The following is a 20,670-nucleotide window of genomic DNA, read 5'->3' on the forward strand; positions in this document are numbered from 1 at the left end:
TGTATGAAATGAGGGCAGTGTTTTAGCTCGATGCAAAGAGTGAAGACAATGATTAGTCTCATGCAGGGAAAGGCAGTGCTTAGCCTTATGAAATGGGGAGGCAGTGCTTGGCCCTATGCAGTATAGAGGCAGGGCTTAGCCTCATACAGAGAATAGAGACGGTGCTTAGTCTCATGCAAAGAAAGGTAGTGCTTAGACTTATGCAATAATGGAGGCAGTGCTTAGCCTTATGCAAGGAATGGAGACAATGCTTAGTCTTATGCAGAGAAAGGCAGTGCTTAGCCTTATGCAATAATGGAGGCAATGCTTAGCCTCATGAGAGGAATGGAGACAATGCTTAGTCTCATGCAAAGAAAGGCAGTGCTTAGCCTTATGAAATAATGGAGGCAGTCCTTAGCCTCATGCAAGGAATGGCAGTGATTGGCCTTATGCAATAATGGAGGTAGTGCTTAGCCTCGTGCAGTGTAGTGGAGATAGTGCTTAGTCTCATGCAAGGGAAGACAGTACTTAGCCTTATGCAATAATGGAGGCAATGCTTAGCGTCATTCAAAGAATGGAGACAATGCTTAGTCTCATACAAGGGAAGGTAATGCTTAGCCTTATGCAATAACGAGGGCAGTGTTTAGCTCTATCCGGGAAGAGTAATGATTAAATGTGAGCGAGAAAATGATTCTTATCTTGACGCATTTGTGCTTGGCAACTTCTGTTGGTATGAAGATAGTGATCATGTTGTATGTATATATTTGCAGACGTTCCTGTTATGTCCGTTGTACCTGCATCTAAAGAAAAATTGTGAGTTTTGGAGAGGGGGAAAGGTTGGTTTGTGCTCTCGATTCCTCGCTTTGCATTTGCTCCTGTCTTGAGGTCCTGTTCGAGTCACCCCGGGTAACGTCTAGCGGCTATAGAAAGAATGCCATTTTCGAAAAACATGCATTTGTGATAAATCGTTTATATAAAAATGTAGTTGTTTGGAGTATGTGATAATGCATGAGAACAAATAATTTTGTCAAATTGGCTATTGTGACATGCTTATGAGACATTGCAACCTCCTTAACTCAGAAGTTTGAGGGTCCTCCTCAAAATTCTGCCCCAGTTTCTATGCATACTTCTGGCGGTACATTCCTTAACGATTCTAAATATGACGAGATCGATCAAACTCTAGATCTTGCCCCTGTTTATGACCATAGGGTAAATGAAGACATTATTATGATGTGACCGAACCCACAGGGCTACCTACGTATCCCTCTTAAACGAGAATCAGGTCAAGCGTAGTTTAGGTTACATCAAATAGAAAGCGCAAACATAGTCTTAAACATAATATCTCTTGACTGCGTCCGAATTGATAGGTTTTGTCTAGATCTCTCCATCCATTTCTGCAAGTATACGCACTCCTCCTGTTAGTAGTCGGTGAACCATGTAAGGGCCTTGCCAGTTGGGTGAGAATTTTTCCTTTGCTTCATCCTGATGTGGGAAGATTCGCTTCAACACCAATTGCCCCGATGTGAATTGCCTTGACCTCACCTTTGCATTGAAAGCCCATTCCATTATGTTCTAGTAGAGTTTACCATGACATACTGCGTTCATTCTTTTACTATCAATGAGAGCTAGCTGTTCGTACCGGCTCCGTACCCATCCCACGTCGCTGAGCTCGACTTCTTGTATAATTTTTAAGGAAGGGATCTCTAATTTGGCAGGGATAACATCTTCGGTACCATAGATCAGTAGATAGGGAGTTGCCCCAGTTGATGTACGAACTGTGGTACGGTATCCGAGCAAAGCAAATGGTAGCTTTTCGTTCCATTGCATGTAGTTGTCCACCATTTTCCTCAATATCTTCTTGATGTTCTTGTTGGCGGCTTCTACGGCTCCATTCATTTGCGGCCTGTATGCTATAGGATTTCGATGCTTGATCCTGAATGTTTCACACATAGCTTTCATTAGGTCACTGTTGAGATTTGTGTCATTGTCAGTAATGATTGACTAGGGCACCCCGAATCGACAAACAATGCGATCCCGGGCAAAATCTGCTACGACCTTCTTAGTCACATCCTTATAGGATACGACTTCAACCCATTTTGTGAAGTAGTCTATGGCCACCAAAATGAACCTGTGTCTGTTTGAAGCATCAGGTTCAATTGGTCCGATGACATCTATGCCCCAAGCAGAGAAAGGCCATGGTGAACTCATTGCATTGAGTTCGTTGGGCGGTACTCGTATCATATTAGTATGTATCTGGCATTGGTGAAACTTTTGATCATATTTGATACAGTCTATTTCCATAGTCATCCAGAAGTACCCTGCTCTTAATATCTTCTTGGCCAAAATGAAACCATTCATGTGACATCCGCAAGTTCCGGCATGTATTTATTTGAGAAATCTAGATGCTTCCTTGGTATCGACACATCGCTGTAATCCCAAATCAATAGTCCTTCTATACAGAGTTTCTTCGCTTTGAAAGAAATGGCTGGCCAATCTTCGAAGTGTATGCTTCTGAGTGTGTGTAGCATTCTCTAGGTATTCTCCCCTTTCCAAGTATTCCTTGATGTCATGGAACCATGGATTTATGTTGAACTCTTCTTCAACATGAGCATAATAGGCTGGCTGCTTACTAATTCCTACTGGGATAGGGTCGATGAAATTCTTGTCTGGATGTTTTATCATGGAAGACAAGGTAGATAATGCATCTGCTAACTCGTTCTGAATCCTTGGAACATGTTAAAATTCTATCTTTGTGAACCTCTTGATCAACTATTGTAAACAGTGCAAGTATGGCAATATTTAAGTGTTCTTAGTAGCCCATTCTCCTAGTACTTGGTGTGACAATAGATCAGAATCTCCGATTACCAATAACTCCTAAACGTTTATGTCAACGGACAACCTGAGTCCCAAGATGCAGGCCTCGTATTCTGCCATATTGTTGGTGCATGGGAACCTGAGTTTTGCGGATACCAGGTAATGTTTACCGGTTTCTGATACTAAGACAGCTTCGATGCCCACTCCCTTGAAGTTTGCTGCTCCGTCGAAGAACATCCTCCAACCATCGTATGCTTCGGTAATATCTTCACCTACAAACGACACCTCCCCGTCGGGAAAATACATCTTCAGTGGTTCATATTCTTCGTCTACGGGATTCTCCGCCAAGTGATCGGCCAACACTTGCCCCTTGACTGCCTTCTTAGTTACATAGATGATGTCGAACTCATTTAGCAATATCTTCCACTTTGCTAACTTACCCGTAGGCATGGGTTTCTGAAAGATGTATTCTAGTTGATCCATCCTTGATATGAGATATATAGTGTACGCGTAGAAATATTGTCTCAACATCTGGGCTATCCATGTCAGAGCATAACAGGTGCACTTTAACAAAGAGTAACGGGCCTCGTAAGGTGTGAACTTCTTGCTCAGATAATATATCGCTTGCTCTTTCCTCCTAGTTTCGTCATGTTGTCCTAGAACGCAGCCAAAGGCTCCATCCAACACGGACAGATAAAGCAGCAGAGGTCTTCCTGGTTCTGGCGGGACCAACACGGGCGGTTTAGATAAATACTCTTTGATTTTGTCGAAGGCATTCTGGCATTCTTTAGTCCAGCTTGTTGCATCATCTTTCTTCATCATCTTGAAGATCGACTCACATATCACCGTTGATTGTGCTATAAAACGGATGATATAATTGAGGCGTCCTAGAAAATTCATCACATCCTTCTTATTCTTTGGCGGTGGAAAGTCTTGTATAACTTTGATTTTTGACGGGTCTAACTCAATACCTCATCGGCTGATGAGGAACGCTAGCAACTTTCCAGCAGGGACTCCGAAGGTGCATTTTGCGGGGTTCAACTTCAAATTGTATTTTCGAAGTCGGTCTAAAAACATCTTTAGGTTTGCTATGTGATCTGAGCTTCTTTTGGATTTGATGATAACATCATCCACGTACACCTTTATTTCCTTGTGTATCATATCATGGAAGATAGTCGTCATGGCCCTCATGTAGGTGGCCCCGACATTCTTCAAACCAAACAACATAATTTTGTAACAATTTATCCCCCATGGCGTGATAAAGGCGGTCTTTTCGGCATCCTCTCCGTCCATCCAGATCTGATGATATCCCTCGAAGCAATCCAAAAAAGAATAGAGCTCATGTTTGGCGCAGTTGTCGATTAGTATGTGTATGTTAGGCAATGGGAAATCAAACTTAGGACTTGCTCTGTTCAGATCTCGGTAATCGACACATACTCTAACTTTTCCATCTTTCTTTAGAGTCGGCACAATGTTGGCTAACCAGGTCGGGTATTCGACCACTCGAAGAACCTTGGCTTGGATTTGCTTGGTGACCTCCTATTTTATGTTCAGACTCATATCTGGCTTGAACTTTCTGAGCTTCTACTTTACCGGTGGACACATGGGATTGGTAGGTAGCTTGTGAGCTACTATGGGTGTGCTTAACCCAGTCATATCATCGTAGGACCATGCGAAAATGTCCTCATATTCCCTTAGGAACCTGATATACTCTTCCTTTTCTGAGGGTGATAGATGAATGCTTATACGAGTTTCCTTGACTATTTCAGAATCCCCCAAGTTAACGGCCTCAGTTTCCTCCAAATTAGACTTTGGTTTGTTTTCAAAGTTCTCTACTTTTTTGACAATTTCCTCAAGTATTATATCATCTTCCAGATCTTTTGAATCACTGTCCTTATGTTGCGTTGTCTCATTACATGTCACATTCGTAGGTTCATCAAGATATGTAATAATTATGCTGAAAAGAATGTAGAAAAATAATAATAAATACGAAAAACAATAATGCATTAATAAAACTTTAAAAATGTCAACAAATACGACTCGATGGCTCGAGTAATTATTTCAAAACAGAATACTGAAAATGTCTTAAATGCTCAAAACAATTTGAAAATAAGTCATGCTAATTTGCCAGGCTACCCAGGAACTAGGCGAGCCCGGGATGGTGCGGCGGCCCAATTCTTGATAACAGCTCCTTCTCCCACTGTCTGAATGGTAAGGTCTTCCTCCTCATCCCCCTCCTCAACAATTGCACTGTAGTCCATGTCTTTTTCATCCAGAAATAGCTTCCTCATACTGGCCAAAATCTTATCTTCCTCGGATCCCCACATTATGTTAGCCTAGTGGAATATCCGGTGTAGAGGTGGTATGGGTTGTTCCAGCGGATAATAATGGGTGCGCCATGGCGGTATCCAATCCTGATGTTCTTGTATGGTATATTCATACCCGAGTCCAAAGGTCGTGCCATGATATTGTGGTTGTACGGGTTTAGTGATCCCCTGAAGCTTTTTGCCAAGACTGCCTGGTTTATATCCCATCCACAGCAATATGATTTCTATCTTCTTGCTCCACCATCGATCCTTTTCAATTGCATTCACCCGCTCAATGCGGTGATATGTTTCTCTGCCCAACTTCCTCCTATTTTTGATGACTGGAATAGTCTGGCTAGTGTAGATAGGGTTGCTTCCATCTCCATGAATGATCACCTCCTGATGATTCCACTTGAACTTCACAACCTGGTGCAGAGTGGAAGCCACTACCCCAGCTGCGTGTATCAATGGTCGTCCCAATAATAGGTTCTAAGTAGCAGATATATCAAGTACTTGGAACTCAATATCAAACCAAGTTGTAGGTTGATTTCCTCAATAGTGGCTCTCTAGGATCCGTCGAACGCCTTCACATTCATGCTTCCCATCCGTATCTCGTGCAGGCCTTTGCCTTATCTTTTCAGAGTGGTTAGTGGGCATATGTTCAAGCTTGAGCCTTCATCTATCCCTGGCAATGAACTTGTCCTCAAATTGCATTGTGATGTGCAATGCCTTCTTGTGACTCAACCCTTCTGGTGGTAACTCGTCTTCGTGGAAAGTAATTTTATGACTCTCCAGTACCTGTCCGACCATGTTATCCATCTATCCACTAGTGATGCCGGCGGGTACATAAGCTTCACTTAACACTTTAATCAAGGCATTCTTGTGTGCGCCTGAGTTTTGCAATAGTGATAAGATGGATATCTGAGCGGGTATCTTGTTCAAGTGGTCAACAACAGAGTATTACCTTACTTGTATCTTCCTCCAAAGATTGTCAGTGCCAGTCTCAACAACATGCGGCTTAGGTGCAGCTTCTAAGCATGTTCCTCCCAGATTCTCAGGTGTGTAACCTCTGCCAGTTCTAGTCATACCTTGAGTGGCACCTGTTTCTTTCGTTTTGGATTTTCCCTTTCTTCTTGCTTCCGCAACATAATCCCATAGGATGGCATCGGGCTCATAAGATGGTGTGGAAGCTACCATTACAGTGAAGGGTGTAGTTACCTTGACCTCAAATGGTGCTTGGGTTTGTACCACGACTGGCGTGAGGGTGACCGGAGATGTTTTGGGAGTGTCTCCTTCTCGAATGAGTTCGATGGACCCTTCCTGATCCCATTCCTCATCAGTTTCTATTACGTTCACCCCCTCACCCCTGTGATCTGGGAGAGGGTTATTGCGGACATTCGGTGTAGCTTCCTTTGTTTGTATAACCTTAGTGTCGATAAGTGTCTGAATCTTGTCTTTCAACATGTATCACTCTTCAATGGTATAACCCTTCATGTCCAAATGATAGGCACATGTTTTGTTGGGATTGATCCACTAGGAAGGATTCTCAGCAGCAACAACATGAATAGGGGTGACGTAACCAGCGACCTTCAGTCTTTCATATAGTTGGGCTATGAGTTTAGCAATTGGGTTGTATTATCTGGGAGTTCTGCGGTCAGAACTTGGACATGGCTTTGAGTAGTTTTGGCGGGTGGGTGAAGGTAAATGGTAGTATGCAGGTTGAGTGTTGTAGGTATGGTAGGTGGTGGCAGGGTATTGGTATTTTGGGGATGAGGGTTGATATGTGGGTGGAGTTGTCTGGTATGTAAGGGGAGACTTAGGGCCCTGGGCTACCATCATAGTGCCCGCTTCTTTCTTTTTCGAGATACCTCCTGATTGCAAAGCTTTATTTGTGGCTTGCAGCGCCGCAAAATTAGTCACCATCCCATTCTTGATTCCTTCTTTGATGATGTCTGAGAACTTATGATTCTCGATGACCATCAACCTTTCATAATACTGCGGATCTTGAGCTCTAACAAAGAACTTGTTCATTTATTCTTCTTCGAGCGCTGGCCTTATCTTTGGGGATTCTGACCTCCAACAAGTAGCATACTCGCGGAAGGTTTTTGTCAGCTTCTTCTTGAAGTTTTGGATATAGAAAACGTCTGACACGTTCTCTATGTTGAACCTGAATTTGTCCATGAAATCTGATGCCATACTTACCAAATTTTCCCACTTCTTCGGGTTTTGACTGATATACCAAGACAAGCAATCTCCTGTAAGACTCTGCATGAACAGTTTCATGCAGATTTGTTCATTCTTACCTACTCCCACAAGCTTGTCGCAATAGGTTCTCAAATGCAGCTTCAGATCACCAGTGCCATCAAACATTCCGAACTTGGGAGGTTTGTAACCCTCCGGCAGTTCCACATCTGGCTGAATACACAGATATTCATAATTCAGACCTTCAACGCCTTTCCCACCTTCAACTCTCTGGACTCTCCCTGTAAGTTTCTTGAGTTCATCTGCCATGTTTTGAATGAGCAGGTCCTTCTCAGTCGTGTCACGCCCCGAAATCGAGGAGCGCGACCGACGCTCAACCGAGTAAACCTAGTCGAGCAAGCCTAATTTACATTAACCTCTCATCATTAATCATGCATGATTTACCACAACATAATAAGATCTTGACTTTCATATTAATTACACTTGGCTCAATGGCCCATATTTTCTTTCTCGTGGTGGTTACACAGCTCTATAAATAGCTGTAAATACTGTGAACATAAATACATGACAAAACTCAAATCTTTAATTACATGACCCATAGTGTACATAGAGCTTCTACGACTATGGATACCTATATACATAAAATGAACTAGAGCTAAACACCCACTAGAACTGTAGCGGACTCACCATAAGCTGAGTAGTGAAGAATATCCCTATCAAAGATCCATATCATCCTGTAGAAGTATACCTGCATCCATTAAAAGATGCAGCGCCCCCGGCAAAAGGGACGTGAGTACATGTGGAATAGTACTCATATGTAAGACAGTCAAAACAACATGTGAAAATATGGTAACTCAAATAAGAGGCAAATAAAGTACATCAAGAAACTACGAAACATCTAATAAAATCACATTTCAAGTCTTATTATACTTGCATCATTCTAGCCTTCTTTTAGGATAAACTGCACCATATGAACTATACGTGAAATACATATAGTGTACACCTATGCATATCATTGACTGTTCACAACGTTCACTTACACAATACAAATACACCTATTCAAGGGCTTGGAAATACAACACGAATATGATGAATCATGGTAACAATAAATGGGCTTAGATAGCCGTTAACGTCAAGCAAATTTATTAAGAGCTTCCATTCAAATTTATCGATATTAAGTCTGGGATACTTTACAACCACCCTCACACAAAGAGGCCCTGCCGCCTCACCCCAACATATGCGGGTGGAGGTGTATCACGATACCACAACCTCTACACAAAGTGACCCTGTTGCCTCACCCCAATATATGCGGGTGAAGGTGTATCACCATACCACAATCCCAACACAAAGCGGCCCTGCCGCCTCACCCCAATATATACGGATGGAGGTGTATCACAATACCACAATCCCTACACAAAGCGGTCATGCCGCCTCACCCCAATATATGCGAGTGGAGGTGTATTCCATAATACCATAATCCCTACACAAAGCGGTCCTACCACCTCACCCCAATATATGCGGGTGGAATTATATTCCACAATACCACATCCCTACACAAAGCAGTCCTATCGCCTCACCCCAATATACGTAGGTGAAGTTGTATCACAATACCACAATACCTACGCAAAGCGGTCATGCCGCCTCACCCCAATATATGCGGGTGGAGATGTATTCCACAATACCACAATCCCTACACAAAGCGTTCCTACTGCCTCACCCCAATATATGCAGATGGAGGTATATCACAATACCATAATTCCTACACAAAGCGGTCATGCCGCCTTTCCCCAATATATGCGGGTGGAGTGTATTCCATAATACCACAATCCCTACACAAAGCGGTCATACCACCTCACCCCAATATATGCGGGTGGAGGTGTATTCCACAATACCATCAATCCCCACACAAAGCAGTCCTACCGCCTCACCCCAATATATGCAGGTGGAGATGTATTCCACAATACCACAATCCCTATACAAAGTTGTCCTACCGCCTCACCCCAATATATGCGGGTGGAGGTGTATTCCCAACCACAATACCATATATAAACTCAAAGCAACATAGTTTGTCATTACATTTAACGTCGTAATTACTCTTATCATTGGAATACTTCATGTTCATGCTCATCATGGAGAAATACAACTCATTACATTAGCGCATGAATGGTAAATCAATAAGTCGATTTCAATGACACATGGGCCCAATTCCTTTTCTTAAGGTACATCATCATTTAACAAAGGACATGTCATTATTCACTCCCTTGACCTCTTGAGGTTATTATCTAGGTTTATGACTCTTGGGGACTTAACAATCGAAGTTATTTACATACATTATTTCAGAAGCATACAACTATAGTTGAAACCATTGGGATATACAACACTTCAAAATTTTCTATGTTCTGAGACCTCTCATAGTCTTATTTGATGATTTATGACTTGCGTGCGTGGTCTATGTCGCTTTTCGGAAATCTATGATGTGAAATTTTAAAGAAAATATGATTTTTGACTTAAAATGAGACTAGAGTTGACCACGGTCAACGCTTTTGGTAAACAACCTTGGATCGGTATTTTGACGATTCCGGTACGTTCGTATGATATTTTTGGACTTGTACGCACGTTTGGTTGGGGTCCCGGGTGACCCGAGTGCATTTTGTCGCATTATGTGAAAATTGGCGTTGAGTTTCAAGTTGATGATCGATTCTTGATGTTTGATGTTATTTCGATGCACTATTTCCAAATATTGAAACTAACATATCTCCTTTATTATAAGGTCAAATGGAGTGATTCAAAAGCCTAACTTGACTGAAATTTTATGAGGAATCCATTGGAGGCCTAAAAAGCAAGTTTCGGGATCATTTGTCATAAGAAACAAGGCAGAGCATCTGGGCATTTTTGGCTAATAATGTTGTTAGAGTTTTTCTCATCCTGAAAGTTTTGGATTGGGAGAATTCAAGGATGTTCCTCAAGTTTCTTCCATGGGGTAAGGTCTAAACTATAACTAAGTATTTCTCTTTGATTCATTCTCTTGGTTTAAACTTTAATCCATAATTTTAATTAAAAACCAATTTAATTCTTTAAATCAAGACCTAGGGTTATGTCCTAAATTTTAAAATTTGAAAATGAGTTAGAAACGTTTATTTATCGATTTCTTTTGAGTTTTTGTTCTCCTATATTAGAAAAACAACATAATCGAATTTGGCAAATTTTGGAGGAGTATTTCAGGAGATGGGACCCAACTAGTGTGGATTGGACTCTTGGGTCGAACACACAAGAGCGATATTTTGGCAAATTGGTTGAGCTATCGGACTCCTATTGAGTCAATTTTCATTCGTGTGAGCTTGTATTGGTTCAGGGCAAATTGGTTGAGCTATCAGACTCCGATTGAGTCAATTTTTATTCGTGTGAGCTTGTATTGGTTCGGGCTTTGCTCGGATAAGCTTGAATTCGTAATCCAAAGCGGGCTTGGTGTTGACTTTTGTTGACTTTTTGGAGAAAATGTAAAGATCATAGCTTTAGTTATTGTAATTTGTTTCTCTTGCATTGTTTGGTGTTATTAAGTCATTTATGGATAGAATTGAACTGTGTGGAGGCAAAATTTAGGGAAAAAGCTATTTCGAAGGGTTGAGTTAGCCTAGTTGAGATAAGTATCTTGCCTAACTTTGTGTGGGGGAAACTACCCCTTAGGATTTGGATTGATTATTCTATTTGTGTTATGTGAAAGCCTTGTACGCAATGTGACGATTGGGTACACGGGCTATATGTGGTATTTGACCAGTTTAGATTATCTAGACTCTTTCTATGCCTTTAATTGAATTGTCATAACATGTGATATCTCTCATTGTTAATCTACTCTTACATGCTCTATTTGACATTGTTAGCACTTGTTCTACCTCTTACTAGTTATTTTTCTCTTATATGCTTTAGTTGAAGTTATTGGCTTCCTTATTGTCTTGTTACCTATTAATTGTTGAATCACTTTTAATTGAAGTTATTATTTCATGGAATGTCATCTTGTTGAGTTATTGGTGTTGAAGTTGTAATAGCTATTATCACATTGAGGCGAAGTTGTTAATTGTTGAGATACATTTCCTTGTTGAGCATTTTCATTCATTTTGTTATTATTTAAATTCTTGTACACATTGCGGTTGAGCCATGGGCTATTCGTTGTGGAAATGTTGGTGTTGTTGACTTTGTGGCAAGTTGTGGCATATAGGCACCTGTGGTGCGAGTTGTGATTGTGTTGTGATATTGATACACATGCGGTGGTATAAGGCTAGGGATTGATATGCATGTGGTGATATAAGGTGGGTTTGATATGCGTGTTGCTAGTAGGGGAACTACTTGAAGCTACGCAGTGAGATAAGGTGGTTAAAACACGTGCATCTATTTCGGGGAAAAATAATTTTCAAAACTAAATGTAAGGCTCATGCGGCGATATAAGAAAATATTGTGATTGAAATTGTGAAATATGAATACGAGGCGGTACCTCAGTTGTGAATTTTATCGTACTTTCCATGTTGGAACAACTTGTTGGTTTGAACGGTCATTGTTCTTCCTTCAATCATTCATCCAAATTTTGATTTTATTTGGTTATTCGTTGTTATCTTGGTGTTCGAACGATTGTAGTTTCTTATGTGAGTCATGCATTCTACGTGATTTGTTGTGTTGCTTTAACATGCCAATCTGTGCCTCCGTTATAACTTGGTGAATTGATTGTCGATGTAAATTTAATTGCGTGGAGTCACTATATCATATTCTGTTGAGTTGTTGGTAACGTAATGGTTTAAATAAAAGAATTATTAACATGCTTTATTCTATGTGCCTCTTAAGATAGAACTCGTTATCTCACTCGACTCCTTATTATTCTAAATAGTTATCGCACTTTCATTATAATTGAGTTCTCATATTATACTCATCACCCTGTTAGATGTTTACCTTACTTAAAATTGTTATCATATTTTTCTTTAACAAATTCTCTATTTAATTCGTTAATTTAACTTATGTTTTGCTTTGTTTAAAAATGATACTTTTACTCAATTTTATTGATTTCTAAACTAAACCCATCTTATACTATATTTCGTATAAATTGTATATTATTTTACTTTACTTGATTTCTAAAATAAACTCATTATTTCATTTGACACCTTACTTTATTCAAGATTGTTATTATGTTTTATGATGTCTAAATATATCTTCCGTTCTTCTAAATTAATATTTATCACGGTTGCAAAGTACATGGTAGCACGTGGGCTTTGTTATGCGAAGGTGATTGTTATTTTGGGCACGAGGTGCCATATGTGTAAGATTTAGAAATTGTGGTTCATGACTTGTGGTTTATGAGGTGTGGTGCCTCAGGGTAATTCTTGTTGTAAGTCCATGCATTGGGAGCGATTTTATTATTTTAGCTGTCATCCATTTTTTTTTCTTATTTGAGTTCATTTACATCTCATCGGTGTTCTGATTATGTTGTTTCTTTATTACTCGTTTACTACTTGTTGCCATTTATATTTCTATTACTTCATTTTTGGTTGTACATCAATAATTTTTCCGCTATTGGTCTTACATTGATGTTCTTTCCATTGTTAGCTTATGTATATCTTGAATAGATTTCTACGTCTAGTAGGTATCTTGACCTGGCCTCATCACTACTCTACCGAGGTTAGGCTTGATACTTACTGGGTACCGTTGTGGTGTACTCATACTATGCTTCTGCATATTTTTGTGAAGATCCAGGTATTCTGATTGTGTTGTTGCGAGTTGCGTCTGCGAGGCGGGAGACTTCAAGGTATACCTGCTTGACGTTTGCAGGCCTCAGAATCACCATCTTACTTCATTATGCTTTTGTTAAATTGTAATTCAAAACAATATTGTGTTTAGAAATTCTAGTATGTTTTAGTAGTGCTTATGACTCCGTACTACTGTTTTTGGGAAATGTATAACTATTGGCAGCTTGCGGCTATGTATGTCATTTAATGGTTTATGATAAATGATTAAATAGTTCAATTCTGTTATTAAATCAGCATGTGTTAGGCTTACCTAGTCTTAGAGCCTAGCTGCCATCACGACATCCTAAGATGGGAAATTGGGGTTGTGACAAGTTGGTATCAGAGCTCTAGGTTCATAGGTGCTACGAGTCATAATCAAGTTTAGTAGAGTCTTGTTCATCAGTACGGAGACGTCTGAACTTATCTTCAAGAGGCTACAGAACTATTAGGAACCACTCCTTTTATTCCTTATCATGCGACATTGATTCAACTTGAAGTATATATCTCATATCTCTTTACATCCACTCATATATGATGTTGAGCGCTTGGTATCAACTATGCGGATGGGCTACGAGGGGGCCATAGATGTTCGATCATTGTGTCGAGGTATTGTCCAGACTAAGGACGCGGGTGTGTTGTAGATCTTCAGTTATTCAAGTGTGGGATGCAACTGGTTTGTGTATCTAGTTGGTGTTGTACGAGCTTATGAAGGTTGGTAATGTGGATCACCGGATGTTGTTCCCTATGACTCCGTGCCAAGTGAGGGAGTCTAATATCGACGATCAGATGTCATGGGCAAGTGTCATATCAGTCTTGGGCCTGAGGTATATATGTAGTGATGAGGGGTTCCCCTATAATGACCCGATCAATCATTTTCCTTTCTAGAACCCCGTTCCCCTAAATAAGACTCCCCGTATGTGCTTTTACTGTTTTATGACTTGCGGGGGTGGTTAGTTTGAGATTTGGAAGGGTTCGGGTTGAAATCGGGACAATTGGTTCCTTAAGTTGGCCTTAAAAGGCTAAGTTTGACTTCAGTCAGCATTTTGAGTAAACGACCTCGGAATCGGGATTCGACGGTCCCAATAGGTTTGTGTGATGATTTCGGACTTGGGCGTATGCTCGGATCGGGTTTTGGATGACCGAGGAGCGTTTCGGCACCTAATAGTGAAGGTTGGATCTTTGAAGGTTTAGTAGTTCTTTAGATTTGGTTTGTAGCCTGTTTTGGTGATATCGAGGTCCAAATGGAATTCTGAGACCGGGGATGGTTACGCAATGTTATTTAAGACTTGCAAGCAAAATTTGGTGTGAATCCGAGTAGTTTAAGTACGTTTCGGCACATTGGGAGTAAATTGAAGAACTTGAAGTTCATATGTTTGATTCAATTGGTTTTGGGGTGCGATTCTTTGTTTTAATGTTGTTCCGGGCATTCTGAGAGTTCGAGCAAGTCCATTTTATGATTCCAAACTTGCTGGTATGTTCGGGCGGTGCCTTGGGGGCCCCGAATATCAATCGGACGAGGCTCAGACCAAGTTGGAAGTTTGGAGCAGCTGCTGAAGCTCCGGTTCTATCATAATCGCACCTGCGCTTGGCTAGCTGCAGGTGCGAGCCAAGAGCCACAGAAGCGAACCACTAATGGCAGCCCAACCATCACAGATGCGGAATATTTGGCGCACCTGCGTGACCACAGGTGCGAGGGAACTGACTGCATGAGCGCACTGGCTCACAGAAGCAACCACAATGGTCCGCAGATGTGGAGCCTGGCCAGGTGAGAGGAATGCGCAGCTGCAGGGATTTTGCCGTAGGTGCGGGACCGCAGATGCGGCCAAGGCACCGTAGGTGCAGAAATCGCTGGGCCGAAGGGTTCATTTAATACGGGACTTAGGCCATTTCTAACACATTTTCTCTCACTCTTGGGCGATTAGAGAGCTTTTAAGGAGAGGATTTTGACCTAGCTTTTGAAGGTAAGTAATTTCTACGTAATGTCAGTTTAATACATAGATTATGGGTAGAATTTAACATGAAAATTTTTTGGAAATCATGGGTTTAGATGAAAAACCTAGGTTTTGATAAAAGTGGAATTTTACCACGAAAATGGTTATGGAATGGGATTAAAATTGTATGTTTGAGTTCTTAAGGTTATGGGTGACGATTTACTCCGAAAATTTTCGTAATCCGAGCAAGTGAGCCCGGGGGTGATAATTAGAATCTTGCATTTAGGGTTGGATAACCTCTTTAATAGTTGGAATACGAACTCTTGAGCACGTATTGATTAGTTTGTATATTATTTGATTAGTTTGGATTGATTCGGCACCGACTTGAGAGAATTAACCCTATAGGTGTACTAAATCAAAATATACTTCTATTTGTGTGTGTGTGTGTGTGTGTGGGGGGGGGGGGTTACGTACGCACGATGTGATGAGAGTCCGTGCGTATCTACTATTCATGCTTATGTCCGGGTAGATTTAGGCTTACACCATGCTTTGTTGATACCGTTGCTTGTTTATGCTTACTAGTTGTTGGATTAAAGTGGAAGTTGAGGGTTTCAATATTTAAAGCTCCAAGTTGAATTTCTTATTTTCAGAAAGGAATTGAGAAATACTACGATGAATTGAGAAATTATATGTTCAACCGCTACGCAAATATATTTCGCGAGCGGGGTAAACTTCCACTACTCTCATGGGAGCGGGTCATTCTCCTCGGTAGGGTTTATTGATATATTATATGGTTAGGGCCGTTCGACCCTCGGCAGTGCATAGTATATTATTATGCATATTTGGATCGAGACGTACGTCCTCGGCATAACCCGTGCGTAGTGATACCGAAATCCCTTTTTATATTTAATAATGTTTCACGGACTTGAAAGGTGAAAGGAATAGATGAGAGAAATGGTCTGATTCTTACATGAAAAAGGATTTGCTTACTTACTTCTTGTTTTGAGCGCTATTATCATTGTATATTACATGCTTAAGTAGAACTTCACATTATTATGTTTTTGGCCCTTAGTAAGTGTCGAAATCGACCCCTCGTCACTACTTCTTCGAGGTTAGACTAGATACTTACTGGGTACATGTTGTTTATGTACTCACGCTACACTTCTACACTTGATGTGTAGGATCCGAGGCAGGTGCATCTGGTTACTAGTCTGGCGCGCACGCTTGACTTCTAGCTTGAGACTACACGGTGAGCTGCCTTTCCGAGCCGTTCAGCAGCAGCCGGAGTCTCTCCTTTGGATTTATATATCTGTCTATTTCCTTGAGACAGTAGACTAGTATTCTTTTGTATATTCTGCTAGTAGCGCACATACTTGTGACACCAGGTCTTGGCACACACTAGTAGACTTATGATTTTGGATTTATTGTTATATCTTCGATTTGCACTCAGTTGCTTTTGTTTAATTACTTTACAATAGTAAATTTCTAAAACTTCCATCAATGAGGAAAGTTATTCACTTTGCAAACATATTAAAAGTGGAAACCACTAGATTTATCAGTGTTGGCTTGCCTAACAACGGTGTTGGGCGCCATCACGGCCTATGACAAAATTGGATCATGACAACATGGTATCAGAGCACTAGGTTCACGTAAGTCTCACAAGTTATGGGCAGGCCTAATAGAGTCTTGCGGATCGGTGCAGTGACGTCCATACTTATCTTCGAGAGGCTATAGGGTGTTAGGAAACTACTCTTTATTCATCTCCTATTGTGCAGTTGATGGTGTACTAAGTTTCTTCCTCTTATTCTCTCAAAGATTGTGAGAACGCGCGCAATAGACGTTCCAAACCCGGGAGGGGCTGCTCCCCCCGTGGCTAGAGGCCAAGGCAGAGGTCGGGGGAGGGCACCGGCCCGAGGTAGGGGCGAGGACGTCCTAGAGTTGCCCCAATTGCATCGCCAGCGGAGCCAGTGGAGGATCCCATTATGGAGGATCAGAGCGAGGTGCCCCGCAGCAGAGCCAGCCCCAAAAGATTTCACGTTAGCACCGATCTTTCAGGAGGTCATGGGTCGTATGCTGCGGTTCATGGATTCTATGACCAATTCTGGTTTATTTCCAGCAAACCCAGCCATATATCAGGCGGGAGGGGGATCACATACCCCTACTTCTCAGGCACCTGGGCATGCAGCTGCCGCATAACAAACCCCGGGTATACTACCTGTGGGCGGGGCCCAGCTAGTTGCAGCGGCCGTACCTGAGCCTAGACCAGCTGCGGTCGGCGAGCTGTAAAAGCTTTTGAACAGATGGACTAGGTTTCACCCTCCGGTCTTTGGGTGTGATCGACATGAGGATCCCCAGGATTTTATTGATAGGTGCAGGGACATACTGCACAACATGAGCATATTGGAGTCTCACGGGGTGGATTTCACTACCTTTCAGTTGGAGGGCAGCGTACGTAGGTGGTGGAAGGATTATCTTCTAGGCAGACTAGCAGATTCTCCTCCTATGACTTAGGATCAGTTCACACGCCTATTCCTGGACAGGTATATTCCACCCTCCCAGAGGGAAGAGTTGCTATGTCAGTTTGAGCGGCTCGAGCAGGGTCAGATGTCAGTGACCGAGTATGAGGCGAGATTTTCTGAGCTGTCTCGCCATTCACTTATGATACTTCCTACTGAGGTAGAGCGAGTGCGGAGGTTCGTTGCTGGGCTGCACTCTATTATTCAGGCTAGCATGGCTCAGGAGGTTGAGATGGGGACTCCCTATCAGTTAGTAGTGGAGATTGCTCGCAGGATTGAGGGTTACCGTCAGAGGGATAGAGAGCAGATGCAGCGGAACAAGAGGTCTCATTTTTCTGGAGAGTTTAGAGGTGCCCCAGCTTGGGGGCAGAGGTCATTTTGGGAGGGGTCAGCCCAGCAGGCCCCCATATTCAGCACCACCACCTCCTCGAGGTGTTCCAGCATGGCCCTATTTCAGTGCTATGCTGGAGAGTTCTTACCAGCCGTCGGCTATTCAGGGTAATTCCAGTGGGTACTCCGGTCATCAGAGTTCTTCCAGTGCCTTCTTCAGTTCCATGCCAGAGAGTTCATATCGTCCACCAGCTATCCAGGGTTCTTCCGGTGGGTATTCAGGCCATCAGGGTCAGACTTCAGGGCAGCAGTACACCGCTCCAAGAGGTTGTTATAAGTGCGGGGATCCTAGTCACATGAAGAGGCATTGCCCCAGACTTCAGGGCAAGGCAGTGCAGCCGGGTCAGCAACCCATGATTACAGCTCCAGTAGCCGCACCAGCCGTCCGGCTACCTAGAGGCGGAGGGCAGGTGGGTAGGGGCCATCCCAGATGTGGAGGTCAGGTAGGAGGAGGGCAGCCAAGTGGCGCTCCAGCCAGATTTTATGCTTTTCCGACCAGACCAGATGTAGTGGCCTCATATGTCATGATCAAAGGTATTATCTCTGTCTACGGTGGGGATGCTTCGGTATTATTTGATCCAGGATCTACCTATTCGTATGTGTCATCTCTGTTTGCTCACTTTCTGGGTATTCCTCGTGAGTCCTTGGGTACTCCTGTCTCTGTGTCCATTCCTATGGGCAATTCTGTTATTGTGGACCAGATCTATCGGTCCTGCGTGGTCACATTTTGTAGTTATGAGACTAGAACAGATCTTTTGTTGCTTGATATGACCGGTTTTAAGGTCATCCTGGGCATGGACTGGCTATCTCCATATCACGCCATCCTTTATTGCCATGCCAAGACTGTTACCTTAGCAATGCCAGAGTTGCCGAGGTTAGAGTGGAAGGGTTCATCTGTCAACACATCTAGTCGGGTCATCTCTTTTCTGAAGGCTCGACATATGGTCGAGAAGGGTTATTTGGCTTATCTAGCCTATGTTCGGGATACCACCGCAGAGTCTCCGATGATTGATTCAGTGCCAGTAGTCCGGGAGTTTTTTGATGTATTTCCTTCTGATATTCCAGGCATGCCACCTGATCGTGATATCGATTTTTGTATTGATTTGGCTCCCGGTACTCAGCCTATATCTATTCCAACCTACCGTATGGCTCCAAAAGAATTGAATGAGTTGAATGAAAAACTTGAGGAGTTTCTAGCCAAGGGGTTCGTCAGACCGAGTGTATCACCTTGGGGTGCACCAGTATTATTTGTGAAGAAGAAAGATGAGACTATGCGGATGTGCATTGATTACCGCCAGTTGAACAAAGTCACCATTAAGAACAAGTACCCGTTTCCATGTATTGATGATTTGTTTGACCAGTTGCAGGGTGCCAGGGTGTTCTCCAAGATCGACTTGAGATCAGGGTACCATCAGTTGATGATTCGGGACTCAGATGTTCCGAAGACTGCTTTCTGTACTAGATATGGCCATTATGAGTTTCTAGTGATGTCCATCGGCTTGACTAATGCCCCAACGACATTTATGGACTTGATGAACATGGTGTTCAGGCCTCATATTGATTCGTTTATCATTGTCTTCATTGATGACATTTTGATTTACTCACGTAGCGTAGAGGAGCACGAGCAACATTTGAGAGTGGCGCTTCAGACTTTGCGGGAACATAAGCTATATGCTAAGTTCTCCAAGTGTGACTTTCAGTTAGATTATGTGGCATTCTTGGGGCATGTAGTATCAGGAGAGGGCATTAAGGTGGATCCCAAGAAGATTGATGCAGTTCAGAGTTGGCCTCGTCCTACTTCGGTGACTGAGATCAGAAGCTTCTTGGGGTTAGCAGGTTATTATCGTCGGTTATCATCTATTGAAGCACCTTTGACTAGATTGACCCAGAAGGGTGCTCAGTTTCGTTGGTCCGATGATTGTGAGGCGAGCTTCCAGAAGCTCAAGATAGCTTTGACCACAACACCCGTCCTTGTGTTGCCTTCCAATTCGGGGATGTATACTGTGTATTGCAATGCTTTACGTGTTGGCTTGGGTTGTGTATTGATGCAGGAGGGGCGAGTTATTGCATATGCTTCACATCAGCTGAAGCCCCATGAGAAGAATTATCCTGTGCACGATTTGGAGTTGGCCGCGATTGTTCATGCTCTTAAGATCTGGATGCATTTCTATATGGGGTGTCTTGTGAGGTTTACACCAATCATCACAGTTTGCAGCATTTGTTCAAGCAAAGGGATCTCAATTTGAGGCAGCGTAGATAGCTTGAGTTACTAAAGTATTATGAAATCACCATTCTTTATCATTCAGGAAAAGTGAATGTAGTCGCGGATGCCTTGAGCAGGAAGGTAGAAAGTATGGGTAGCTTGACATTCATTTCAGCAGAGGAGAGGCCACTAGCCTTGGACATTTAGTCCTTGGCTAACAGAAGCTAACAGACTTGTGAGGTTGGATATTTCAGAGCCCAGTCAAGTTCTTGCTTGCGTCGTTGCCCAGTCTTCACTATTGGAGCAGATCAAGGCTCGAACAGTTTGATGATCCGCACCTATTGGTTCTCAGAGAGACGGTACTATAGGGTAGTGCCAAGGAGGTTTCTATTGGTGAAGATGGTGTCCTACAACTTCAGGGTCGTCTATGTGTTCCGAATGTCGATGGCTTGAGGGAAAGGATTCTAGAGGAGGCACACAGTTCTCGATATTTCATTCATCCAGGTGCTACGAAGATGTATCATGACATGAGGCAACACTATTGGTGGCGGCGGATGAAGAAAG

At 42.4% G+C, this 20,670-nt stretch overlaps 1 protein-coding gene across 1 annotated transcript; it reads right to left on the minus strand.

Annotated features, from left to right (window-relative positions):
- Nucleotides 1–1,353: 1,353 nt before the first annotated feature.
- On the minus strand, nucleotides 1,354–2,187 carry LOC138909915 (uncharacterized). Its single transcript, XM_070201132.1, has 3 exons — nucleotides 2,108–2,187; nucleotides 1,630–1,912; nucleotides 1,354–1,521 (listed from the first exon to the last, which is right to left on the minus strand). The coding sequence occupies exons 1-3, from the start codon at nucleotides 2,185–2,187 to the stop codon at nucleotides 1,354–1,356; spliced, it is 531 nt and encodes a 176-aa protein (XP_070057233.1).
- Between the last annotated feature and the right edge of the window lie 18,483 nt (nucleotides 2,188–20,670).

The sequence above is a fragment of the Nicotiana tomentosiformis genome, chromosome 4, assembly GCF_000390325.3.
Source record: "Nicotiana tomentosiformis chromosome 4, ASM39032v3, whole genome shotgun sequence".
Classification (NCBI taxonomy): domain Eukaryota; kingdom Viridiplantae; phylum Streptophyta; class Magnoliopsida; order Solanales; family Solanaceae; genus Nicotiana; species Nicotiana tomentosiformis.

Bases quoted from the DNA above. Each gene is read 5' to 3' on its own strand.
- LOC138909915 (XM_070201132.1), bottom strand. From the start codon at position 2,187: ATGAGTTCACCATGGCCTTTCTCTGCTTGGGGCATAGATGTCATCGGA. The intron at 1,913-2,107 runs GTTCATTTTGGT...TGAAACATTCAG, and splicing joins GATGCTTCAAACAGACACAG to GATCAAGCATCGAAATCCTA. The intron at 1,522-1,629 runs GTACGGAGCCGG...TTCAATGCAAAG, and splicing joins AGCTCAGCGACGTGGGATGG to GTGAGGTCAAGGCAATTCAC.